Source organism: Lepisma saccharinum, chromosome 24, assembly GCF_977018435.1.
Source record: "Lepisma saccharinum chromosome 24, izLepSacc3.1, whole genome shotgun sequence".
NCBI classification, from domain to species: domain Eukaryota; kingdom Metazoa; phylum Arthropoda; class Insecta; order Zygentoma; family Lepismatidae; genus Lepisma; species Lepisma saccharinum.
In genome coordinates, this window is record NC_139252.1 from 62,902,602 (window position 1) to 62,914,708 (window position 12,107).

At 39.7% G+C, this 12,107-nt stretch overlaps 1 protein-coding gene across 2 annotated transcripts in view; it reads right to left on the reverse strand.

Annotated features, from left to right (window-relative positions):
• LOC145978277 (uncharacterized) overlaps positions 1–12,107 on the reverse strand; it is a 47,224-nt gene that overhangs the window by 32,070 nt on the left and 3,047 nt on the right. Inside the window, exons 1-3 of one of the 2 annotated variants that reach the window (XM_083110795.1) lie at positions 8,265–8,310; positions 7,144–7,288; positions 5,366–5,440 (exon numbers count right to left, since the gene is read on the reverse strand). In XM_083110795.1, coding sequence (XP_082966921.1) covers positions 5,366–5,440; positions 7,144–7,164 — 96 coding nt within the window. In that variant the 5' untranslated portion in view covers positions 7,165–7,288; positions 8,265–8,310. Of the gene's footprint in view, positions 1–5,365; positions 5,441–7,143; positions 7,289–8,264; positions 8,311–12,107 lie in introns of those variants that run through there. The other variant, XM_083110796.1, reaches the window with a different exon arrangement.

The following is a 12,107-nucleotide window of genomic DNA, read 5'->3' on the forward strand; positions in this document are numbered from 1 at the left end:
TAATATAACTCACATCAATGGTCTTAAACAACATGCTGATCTACTGTCGCTCTCTGGCTCCCTATGCACTGTTTGTAACAAGAAAATTGCAACATGCAGGGCGCGTGAGCTCAAAACTATAGATTTCGGATCCCGAAATCCGGTATATGTTAAACAATGCATACATACACACAATACTTATATCGTATTTTAAACATATTCCAGGGAAGGTTCATGTAAAAGTGAAAGGTATAGATGTATTAACATTGTACTGTACTGTACCAATGTAATTATACTAAATTATATTTATATTATATATTATGTTATTAAATATTATTGTAATTGTCAAGTTTTTATTTCCAGATTTATGTAAAATGCAAATTTCAAACAAAGCAATGGAGCGTAACTATAACAGGGGAACCGTAAAACGAGCAACTGCCGTCCCAGTTTATATCAGAGGCACTGGGACATGCGCATACCCAAGAATGTATGCGGGTGGAGGTTAGGATACATTCGGGGGTTCCCCCCTTATTGTCTGTAGGTCTAGTCCAGATTAGCTTATCTCAGCACAATGGACTTGGTGCTAAATTCTTCTTGAACTGACTTGCGTTTCTGTCACTTTTGCCTAATTGCGAAGATGAGGATGAACGGTGATCAAATGAAACAGATGAAGCCATAAACATATATGGACAGCACGCAACATAATTCCCACAGAGGATTATACTGGCAGTTTGTCCAGTAATTCTTTTACTAATTGGTTCAAAATATCAATAAATTACAAAATAGTTAAAATTGTTTTAATATGTTTTACTTTCCGTTTAAGTTTTGTTTTTATTAATATAAATTAATTATATTTCATACTTACATTTATGCATTTTTTTAAAAAACTTTTGTGCTTATTTCCTTATTGGGCAACACTCACGAACGCACACAGTGCCAGACATTGCAATTCGTTTTTCTTTGTTTTATTATTTCTTAGTAAAGTAGGATTTGATTGGCTGATTGAAGTAAAATTGTTGAGTGCGTCGGCGCATTAGGCCATTTTGCACCCTTCAATGTATATGGGAAAATATCCCCTTCAGTGGCGTGCGGTGATAAATCAGGCAGGGGAACAGGTCACCTGCACTTGCTCCCCATTGCATGGGTGTCTTAATATAATACAATAGATCAAGTAAAATTCAACCCTTATTGAAATGTCAGAAGTGACAAACATGGGGCACGTTAAAATTATATGACAATAATAATTTTAAAGCAAATGTGATATAATATAAAGAAAACATTAAAAATAAAATTGTTGATGTGCAACAAAGAAAAATTTGATATAAATTTGTGAGTCATCAGAGAAAGAAAATAATATTTTGTCGTGACCTGTTTCATCTCTTTATTCGTAGATTAAGTTGACGTTTTTTCATAGAGTTGAGTATTCTTGTAATTCAAACTTTCTCAATCCAATAATGGCACACAGATGGTTGAGTTTTTCATGACGTTCGCTAGATTAGTCAGGGTGGCTACTGTAGGACCATAATAAAATTAAGTATAATTCCCGGTTTTCAAAGCGAACTTTACAAAAATTCAAGGAGATGTTTTCTCTATTTCAAACTAAGGTTTTACAGTCTCTCACCACCCACACACATACACACAAACAAATACTTATATTAACAATATATGGTTTGTGCGATTCCAATGAATCCAATAATTCTAATTCGCTTGGACGGTACATATATATAATTTAAGGCGCGGATTTTACATTTGTCATTTCACATAGCTACTCGACAGTGGCGTGCCCAAGGGGGTTTGGTAGGGGTTATACCCCCCTTTGGCCCAATATTCCTAAAAAAGGAACGTCAATGGTAGGAAAATATGACAAAATGAGGGCGGACTACCAAGAAAAAGTATAGGTAACCCCTCCCTTACAAAAATCCAGGGCACGCCACTGCTACTCGGGACTATAAATACCGTGCGTTCATTTCGATCTGCAGCCGAGAGATCGGGAGAAGCGTGGCGGGCGGCGCTGACGGAGATGCCGACATTTGCGGCCTGTAATGCCCGCTTATTTTTATAGACATATGCAGACATTTATATAAATATTGCAAAACGATCACTAACCTGTGTTATAACACGCAAAAGTTCTTCTGTAAATCATCCAAGTTCTGCTCTTATATACACAAAAAAACTACGCTTTAGAAACGATGTTAAGAGCCACAGATAATAAAACATTTTAATCATAGTTTTGACCAGTAAAGTCCTGCTTATGTTTATATCCTTGAAAGAGTTTTGTGCCGATGGGGATCGTTTGGAGGTTTTGAATGTGCAACACTGTATCAAGATTACGCTGTAGAAGAAACAGTTAAAAGTCAATAGTGTTCGTGAGCTTCCTTGCAATCCGAAATCTCCGAGCTCGAGTTTTTTGTTCCTTCGCGACTAGATGAAGACAGAGTTGTAAATATAGTGGCGAGCAATGTAAACCAAGAGCGTGTTAATTTCGTACTGTGCGCAAGAGTTTTATTCTTGGTTACTTGCAGTTACTTGTTTGTGTTATTGTAGTGTGTATGTGTGACGTGTCAGTGAGACGATTGGAATTCCAGCCGCAAGATTCACGTTAGAACAAAGATTTTTTTATGTATGACACGTACCTACGTGAAAACAAACTCGTGTCGAGACGTGTGTAGGTAATTTGTACAGAAATTCCCATGCGTTTCAACTCCACACAGAGATACGGTTAGACATCTTGTCCTTAAATCACGAGAAACTGTATCGTTAAATTTTAAAACACCTAAGCAAAAACGACGGATTCTAACCGAAGCAAAACTCGATGATATTGGTGCAGCGTTAGAACGTTCTCCAAACAAACCTCTACGCCGTGTTTCACAAGAGGTGGGCGTGTCAAAATCATCGGCACATACAGTCACTAAGCTACTAAAATTAAAACCATACTCTTATAACACAGGTTAGTGCTCGTTTTGCAATATTTATATAAATGTCTGCATATATCCATAAATATAAGCGGGCATTTCAGGCCGCAAATGTCGGCATCTCCGTCAGTGCCGCCCGCCACGCTTCTCCCGATCTCTCGGCTGCAGATCGAAATGGACGCACGGTACATCTACAAACACAAGTCACATATGTTACGGGAAATAGTAATCCACGAAAAATTGTTAATTCTATAAGAATTTTAAATTTACCTAATCAACTTCAAGATATTTTATCTTGCAATAATCTTCAGTCTATCAGATGGATTGTTCTTCAAGAACACTAACAAAGCAAATGGATTGAGAGAATTCTGTTTTATTTTCCACGCAGCTTTAATTACCTTCCTCAATAAAAATAAAACCTAAACCTTGAAAAACTTGTTTCAGGTCATTAATAAATATGTATAAATTCAATGGAATTGGGATTTTAAAAAGTTGCAATTTTTCATGTCTACAGAGAAAATTTCAAGCAGAATTCACGCACAATTCCCGGAGACAATAATTCACGCATAATTCCCGGAATTCAAGAAATTCCCGGTGAGTAGCCACCCTGTTAGTAGAAGTTGTTAATGTGACAAAACCCGACCTGTTCCAGACTCCCTTCTCAGGATTAAACAAGGACAACAATATAATTTGCCACTGGTAGAATATCCAGTTAATAATTTACAGAGTTGTAGTAACTCGTTTGAAAATGATCTGTGTATGATTTCGTTTTAGTTTTTAATTCAGTTAGAATATGTGTTGGTTTGTTGTATTTTCTGCAAAGTTGAATGAACTAAAGGCTTTCGTCCTCAGCCGGTCGATCATACAACACTCGCAACATTCGCTTCTTGTCCTGCCACTGCATGCCTTGAAACTTTGGTCTTGGGGTTGGTGGAACAGGTGGATGTGAGCTGTTCCCTCGGAGGCTATTTCCCAGCGTTTAGCCAAGGCATTTATCAGATGCTTAGACTGTAGAAGATTTTTCCAGTTCGTTATGAATGTCAGACGCAAGTTCTCAACGAGATTATGAAGTTACAGACTTTCTACACTCAAATGTATCACTTGTGACGCGATTAAACTTCAGCACATAGCAAAAACTGGAAGAAAAGCGAATCCACAATATCTCTCTGAGGGAACAGCTAGAGTGTTCAGCTTCCGTGGTGCCGTGGGGATCGTTTACCTTCGCGCGTGGTCGGAAATACTCGGCTTCAGACAGTAGAGGGCATGATACTAAGGGACCATGGTAGATCATGGGGTGAGAACCATGATGCGTTGGGGGTAGATGACGTCAAGAAACGTCCAGCCACGGTGAAAGATTTTCTTCAGTGTTACTTTTGGAAACGTTGATTTCGAGAGAAAAGTGTTCTTATTATGTTAATATAAATAATTTAAATAGCCCAAAAGCGCAGTAAGTAGGAGGGAACAGCCTGTTCCCTCTGTTCCATGGAGAGACCGCCACTGATCCCCTTATCTAAAATTCTTACTTACAATGTTGAAACAAGGGATGTAGAAAGCTCCTTTGGAAAAGTTATTTGATTATTTTTATTTTATAAATTTAAGAATGATTTGCTTTATTTTACTTCGCTTTTTGTGCCACTTTTAGCTAATTTGCGAAGATGGGGACCAGTGATGTTATGATGAATGGACACTCACAAACATCCATGCCCAGGCCAGGATTCGAACCCGGGACCACTGGCGGGGAAAATTTGAAAAGTGCTAGGTTATAAAGGGACCTGCACAAGACAAAAGTTAAAACTAATTGTTTGTCTTAGTTCTTACAACAAAAAACTCTCCTCTCAGGATTTCGCCCGAGCGTCGCTAATCTGCAAAATGCAGTTCATTCTACGTGAAAGGGTATATTAAACTGTACCATTACACGCACCAATCGTTTAGGCCGCCGAAAGGTGCAAGACCGTACTTGAAGCGAGCATCCTCCGAGTATGGTCTTGCAGTGCGGTCTTCAAATCGTGGACTGGAAGTGAAAGTCTTTCGAATTGCACTTCGACTGCAGCGCCAAATATGATCGGTAGATAAAACTGAGGACTCGTTGTTTTCCCCACGGTTTAAACACTTGTTTTTCACCATAGAAATCACACAGCATTTTGAAATGTTCGTACACATACATTTCTACACATTAGAAGAACTTAACCAACAACTTGCTTGCCCATAACTTATATTTATCCTGTGTTGCTGGCTTTCTACCTCCGTGATTTTAAACAAATGAACAGCAAGTGTGGAAATCACGTGACCTAGTCAGCTCCCGTCTGTACCGCAAGCTGTGCACTTGCGTACTTCTGTTCTTGGCGCTTTCGAACTTTACTAGGTGACGTCAGTTCCGCTAAGACCATACTTCAAGTCCGTACTTTGTACCTTTCGGACAGAGCCTTAGTGTACGAAAGTAACCTAAAGTCTTATATATAGTCTCCCGCACTTACCAAACTGAAGACTGCAATCCCCAGAGTAAGGAGACGCATGGTGGAGGGGTCGCCCACTTCCACGACGTTCACTTCCTGTGGAGGACACAAAACTATGCGTCAAAAATATCCATAGAGATTTTGTTGCTCGTCGAGGTTTAAGTCCACTTTATGCACACATTGAGGCTTCATCTATGGTTCAAAGTGGCTTCCGAACCAATATGTGCATCCACCGGGCATTGAACCCGGGAACCCTTGATTGCAAGGCCATGACGTTACCATTACGCCATCGGGGAGATACGTAGGTTAATTGGGAATGGACGTACAGTTTAAAACAGAGTCCGAACCAATGTTCAATGTACAGTTGGCATCAAAAATTTTAATTTTCTACTTGTTCTTAATGGCGATAAAAATTTGTGTGTGCCATAATTGATGCCAACGAACAGATCGGAACAATGGATGTTATCCCCTGCTACCCAACCACAAAAGCCAAAGCCAACATCCGGGACAGAGTGGCTAGTACAGCGCTCCGTCGCAATTAAGCCAAAAGTGGCATAAAAGCGACGCTAAATAACAAAAATCAAATATACAGTACATCTGTGCGTGCGTTTACGTGTGTTAATCAGAACATTTTGAACGACTCATGTATTTGGGCTTTACTGCTCGAACTCCACCACCTGGCTCTCTACAATAGTGCATTTCCCAAGAATTGCATTGCACTTTTATAATTTTATACTAAACAATAGGAGAGAAATTTGGCCGAATTTAAACGACAAATTTGGAAATTAATCTACGTATACTGACACCGTGCCTCATTTACATCAAGGCCTTCACATTTGCTAGCTGAGAAACTGTTTATACTTTACTTCCTTTTTTTAATTACGTAATTTGTATTTCCACATTCCGTTTATCTACAGAGCATTCCCTGACATTCGCTTCGAGACTCGGCGGCAAGCGGTCCGGCGTCAGCGCTTGTCTTTCCCGACGAACGGGGTCCACGACAGTCGCACGCTACAGTCTGTTGTTTTTTTTCGCTCTCTTTCCCTTTCTGTTGACGTTGCAGACTGACGCCAGCATAATCCTCCCTCGGAAGTTGTGTTGTGTCGTGTCCGTGTGTTTAAGATTGTGGCTTAATATGGCACCACAAAAGTTTACATTACAACAAAGGATTTATCTTGTCGAGTGTTACTTCGGAAAGAGGAATTGTGGAGAAGTGCGACGACGTTTTGCAACGAAATTTCCTGGTGTTCCCGTTCCACATAGTCCACTATATTAAACCTCGTAAAAAGTTTAGAGTAACAGGGTCAGTTCTGAATAAAAGTGGAAAGAAAAATGGGGAAATCTAAAAAATAAAGTATACAAAGACAATCCGCGCACCATTTGTGAGTTAAAAGGGAGTATTGTAAGAGAAATCGGGAGAATTACAGTAGACGAACTTGCACGTGTAAATGCCAATTTCTTTCGGAGATGCCAGGAATGTGCTGCAGCAGATGGACATCATTTTCAACACCTTCTGTAGTCAAGGTTAGTACACAATATGAAAACTGTAATTTTAATAGCAGACTGTAGCGACTGTCGCGGACGCGTTCGCGGGGCGCTTGCCCCCGAGTCTCGTAGCGAATGTCAGGGAATGCTCTGTATTAGCATAACGTTTTTTGTAGTTAGATAATTAGTATAAAATAGACTGTGAACTTAAGTGTAAATCTACTTAAATAATAAATAGAAAATTAAAACAAAAACTGTAAAAATAACCAATAGCCCAAGAAGCCAGAATCTCAAATGAAACAGCGTAGATTTACCAGGCAGTAACGGTCTCCCATTATTCCCAGCCGGCGGGTGTTGAAGGCTGTCCCTCGGGGGAGGACGACGAAGGCTCTCGCTCAAGATGTGTCTTTCTACTCTGGAAGTTGGCCTAGCAGACTTTTATCGGCCACCTTTGAAGTTCTGCAAAATTAAAGAATATTTGCGGTTGAAAATTCGTAACGTACCCGAAGGCACGGGAATAGAACTAAGACCCTGGCTGTCCCGATGGGACATCAAGGAATCCGAAAAAGTGGCGTAGCGAAGTGGGTGAGTGTGCGAGACTGCCCGGGGCTTCGCATCTCATGGGGTTGATACAAAAAATGTATTAAGTAGAACTGAGGGGGAAAAAGATGGAAAAGGCTAATTTTTGTAGGCAATAAAATTAAAACATTCTGTTTTCATCTGGTTTAAAATTCTAGTCAAACGTGTCAACTCAGAGGCATAACATACAGGCGGGCGGGCTCTAAACCTAAGGGGGCCCGGAAAAATTTAAAATTATTGTCATATTTCTCATGTGTAATATTTTCACAAAAATTCACGATATGTTGCGTGAACATTTTTGCCCATTTATTCGTTTCTCGAATAAAAAGCAATTTGTCTTGTCTTTTCTTCTTTCTCTCGGCCTTGCACTCTCGATTTTAATATGTTAACAATAGAGCACCTCCAACTGCCACGAAGTAAGTGCAAGGCATTTAAATGCTTGGGTTGTTACAACTCAATAAGGCAATGGAATAAAGCAGTTCTTCCTTTTTTCCTACAGCTTCATATTTCAGCTCCCGGGAAACAAAGAAATACATTTTTAGGGTTAGTGAAATTATTAAATATAATTTTCTTCAGTAATTTATTATTATTTAAATATGATAATATGCTGACATATCCCTGAAGATTTTGTATCGATTCACATCGAGATTTCAATTCTAATTTCGCCCAGGGCCTCGCGATATGTTGCTACGCCACTGGTCCAAAACAAGTACATGTCAAATTTCAACGAACTGTAGTACACCCCCATGTATACAAGTTTAATGTTCTTGCTTAAAATTTAGTTCCTGTCGATATTAGCTGCCAACCTTAATTAGTTTAATTTAAAGTAGGTTTCATAACACTACTATTTTCTTACGTAAGTCAAGCTCAGCTCTGAAACTTTCAAGAGCACGTTGAATTCTTGCGCCGTTGCTATGGAATTTCCTCGACGCTGCCGAAGCTGCTCTAATGCAATGACTTCGCATTGTTACTCTCGTCAGCCCGTCGATCAGTTTTTGTGTTCAATAAGTTTCGGAGCAGGGTAAAAATTTACTATTCCACAAACACATGTAATCAGTGGCGTCTCGTGGCCTCAAATTTCGCCGGGGCTTATTTTTTTAAGAATTTAAAATATAATGACAATTCAAATGAATTACAAAAAAATAGGTATTTTTCTTCTTCTAGACTACAAAACTGGACTTATTGTTTTAAAAAAAGTATTTAAAAGGTAATAACAATTCATATGAATTACAAAAAACAGGTATTTATCTTCTTCTAAACTACAAAATTGGACTTATTTTTTTAAAGAATTTAAAATATAATGACCATTCACATGAATTACAAAAGAAACAGGTATTGCTGTGAAACGTACCTTTCTACAAACGTTGGTTCTCATTTAAACAAGAACTGTGCTCTCCTGTTCTTCTGCTCAGCAAATTTTGTAATTATTTTTTTTATTAATTTTGTAATTATTTTTTCATTGAAGCCCTCTAAACCTAATTGTTTAACAACAAGTTTTTCTTGGTCACTCAACGTCTGAAATGGTGTTGCCAACAAGAAATCCACTTTGTTCATAGCGAATAAAAGCCACCACAACGCTACACTACAACACGCGGGATCGAACGAACGCGACGCCACGGAAGTAGCCCCGAATCAACATCCAAACCCATTGCACCCCTCCCTTCGCTCTCTGTCCTAGCACGTGACCTTCACTGTAGCGTGTAGCGTAGACCACGCCTTCCTCTGCGACGAGCCCCGAGATGATAACTGACATCAATGCCGCTAGGAGCGCTGTCGTATCCATTGCTGCTGACGATGAACTTACGTCGGTAAAAATCGCCTTTTAAAAGATTGTGTGATAGTTATGTATTATGGTGATTGAAAATTACGTCAATACGTCCGTTTTTCTTTAGGGGCTAAGCCCCGGAAGCCCCAAGGGACGAGATGCCACTGCATGCAACTACTTCGTTTCGTCACTTTTAACATTCGTACTTACCTATCTGCTTCGCGGAACATTCTTGAAGGTGTATTCACGTTCTTTTGATGAAAGAAATATCAATTTTTCACATTGCGAGTACTTCTTTATTTGCGTTGTTTCGTTTCCGTAAGAAACAGTATGGCGCGTACACCTTCGCAGATCATTGCCCGTCGTGCTTGCGTTTTGTCGATGCAGTGTTTCCAACTTTCTTAACCCAAAAATACTAAAGTGATTTTTTTTTAAGCTGCTTCACATTATTTTACGAGCAAAATTTTAACTATGATTGCCTAACTTAACCTAACCTTGCCGGAAATTGTTTGTGGGGCTATGGATGAATGGTTTTTGGGGCTATCCGTCAATGGTTTGTGGGGCTACCCATTTTTCAAGTACCCAATTACAAAATCCAGTGGATCTTCCACACCCGGTATGAATTACATCACGCATCCACGACACGTCATCTTTTCGTAAAACAATGGCATGGTTGGAAACCCTGCAATCGACAAAACACAAGCACGACGCGCGATAATCTACGGAGGTGTACGCGCCAAAGGCTATTGTGCGTCCGAGAATTAATTTTCAACAAAAATAATGAATTTCCGCTATGATACATTCCCACATGACAGAAAACACCTTCCAGATGTTAGACAATGCTACAGGAACTTATTACCGTAAGTAGTTTGTGTAAAAATGAAGATGTTCTCTCTCTATTTTAGTGTGCATACAAACGGCTTTTACTAACATAAAGCGGCGAGAGTACTCAGAGATAGCAGTTTTTAAATTACGGACCATACTTTGGGATCAATATCTCCGTTACAGTGGCGTACCCAGGATTTTCGAAAGATGGGGGTTAGGTATACATTTTTTAGTAGTCAGCCCTCATTTTACCATATTTTCCTGCATTTGATGATATTTTTTTTAATGAATACTGGGCCAAGGGGGGGGTTATAATCCCCCCAAACCCCCTTGGCCACGCCAATGCTCTGTTATTTATGTTTTTGCACGCTGGAACCAATTTTATATTGCGTAAAATATCGAAATCCGTCAATAAAAAAAATCAACGAAATTCTTGAGGGGGTACAGTTGGTCAACGACCCTCCTAACTTATTTAAGAAGTGATCATTTTTTGAGAAGTTCCACAGTAGAGAGTTACGCACGTTAATGATAAAATTATTATTAATATATCCTATAATAAAAATTAATATTTCATATATGTAATAAATATGAACACTGGGTAAATTTCCCATATCCGGAAAACGGCTGAAATTTGCTAGTTCATTTAATTTCAATATTCGTACTTACGTATTCTGCATTGAGAAACATTGCTGAAGGTGGCATTTCGCTTATTTCCGGAAATAAGCTCTATTTGCGACATATCGAGTAAGTTTTCTTCGTTGTTTCTTCCCTTCCGTAACACGCGAAATGGCGGTCACAGTTTCACTACCGTACTCTGCATGCAGTTTCCACCCCACTCCACCTAAAAATACCTACGTAGCCCTACAAACCATTGACGCATAGCCCCACGAACCATTCATACATAGCCCCACGAACCATTTCCGGTTAGGTTAGGTTGGGTCACGTTTAGGTTACAATAGTTAAAAATTGGTTTAGAAAAAATGCGTAGCCCCAGACACCATTCTCGCATAGCTCCACGAACCATTGACACATAGCCCCACAAACCATCTGCGGAAACGTACCTTCTTCAGTTACAAAAACACGTGTTTGGAAACACTGACCGGGAATGACCGGGATTACGTCATCACACACAGGCAACATCCGGCTGGAAGGAAATGGATGCAACATTCGTGCATCGGTCACACATTTATATCGAAAAAATACATGATTTATCGGCAAAATTCAATGAACGATGCGAGAAAACACTTCCCCGGACTTCCACAAGTCTAAAGAAACTGCATTTGGTAAGTATTATAAGTTCTCCTGTAAATTTGAAGAAATTCGTTTTCCGGATATGGAAAATTTACCTGAACACTGTAACAACGCCCTGACGTTGATCGGCAGAAACTTTTGGCCGTTAGTCTGTGTTAGCCAACATGAGCCGATCCGAAGAAAATCTGTAAACTCAACAATACCCCAAGATATTAAACTCCGCGAGCGTTTATTTTGTCCACATGAATGTGTCCGATGCCTTCAGGCCGAAGTGATAAGGAACACGTGTCACTTCGAAAAGAACCTTCGGAAATAAAGGCAACCTTTCTTTCCGAAATTACAACTTCACATGTCGCTAGGACTAGTCCATTTTCTGAATGACGTGCATCGCGTTGCCTCGGTCTGTTGCTAGCGCATACGCGGTGAATGCTTGCTTATAGACTGAAGCGGCGGACTGGTTAGCACAGCGCGCTACGACTCCAGGGCAGAGGCGTCTCGTGAACGCATGCGTCAATTGTGGGGAAAAGGACAGCTTGCTCTGCAACATTCATGAGCATTTCTACATTCTAATTTCTTCATATAGGAGAAGTATTTATTTTACACGAGAGCTCTGAACTAAGCTTATTGGATCTGAAGTGACGCAAGCATCAATTGTGGGAAAAGAATTATTACTTTCTTTCACTTCAGATCCAAGAAATGTAATATAACCTTAGTTCAGAGCTCTCGTGTAAAATAGATACTTCTCCTATATGAAGAAATTAGAATGTAGAAATGCTCATGAATGTCGTCGCAGAGCAAGCTGTCCTTTTTCCCACAATTGACGCATGCACAGCATGCACCGCATGCGTTCACGAGACG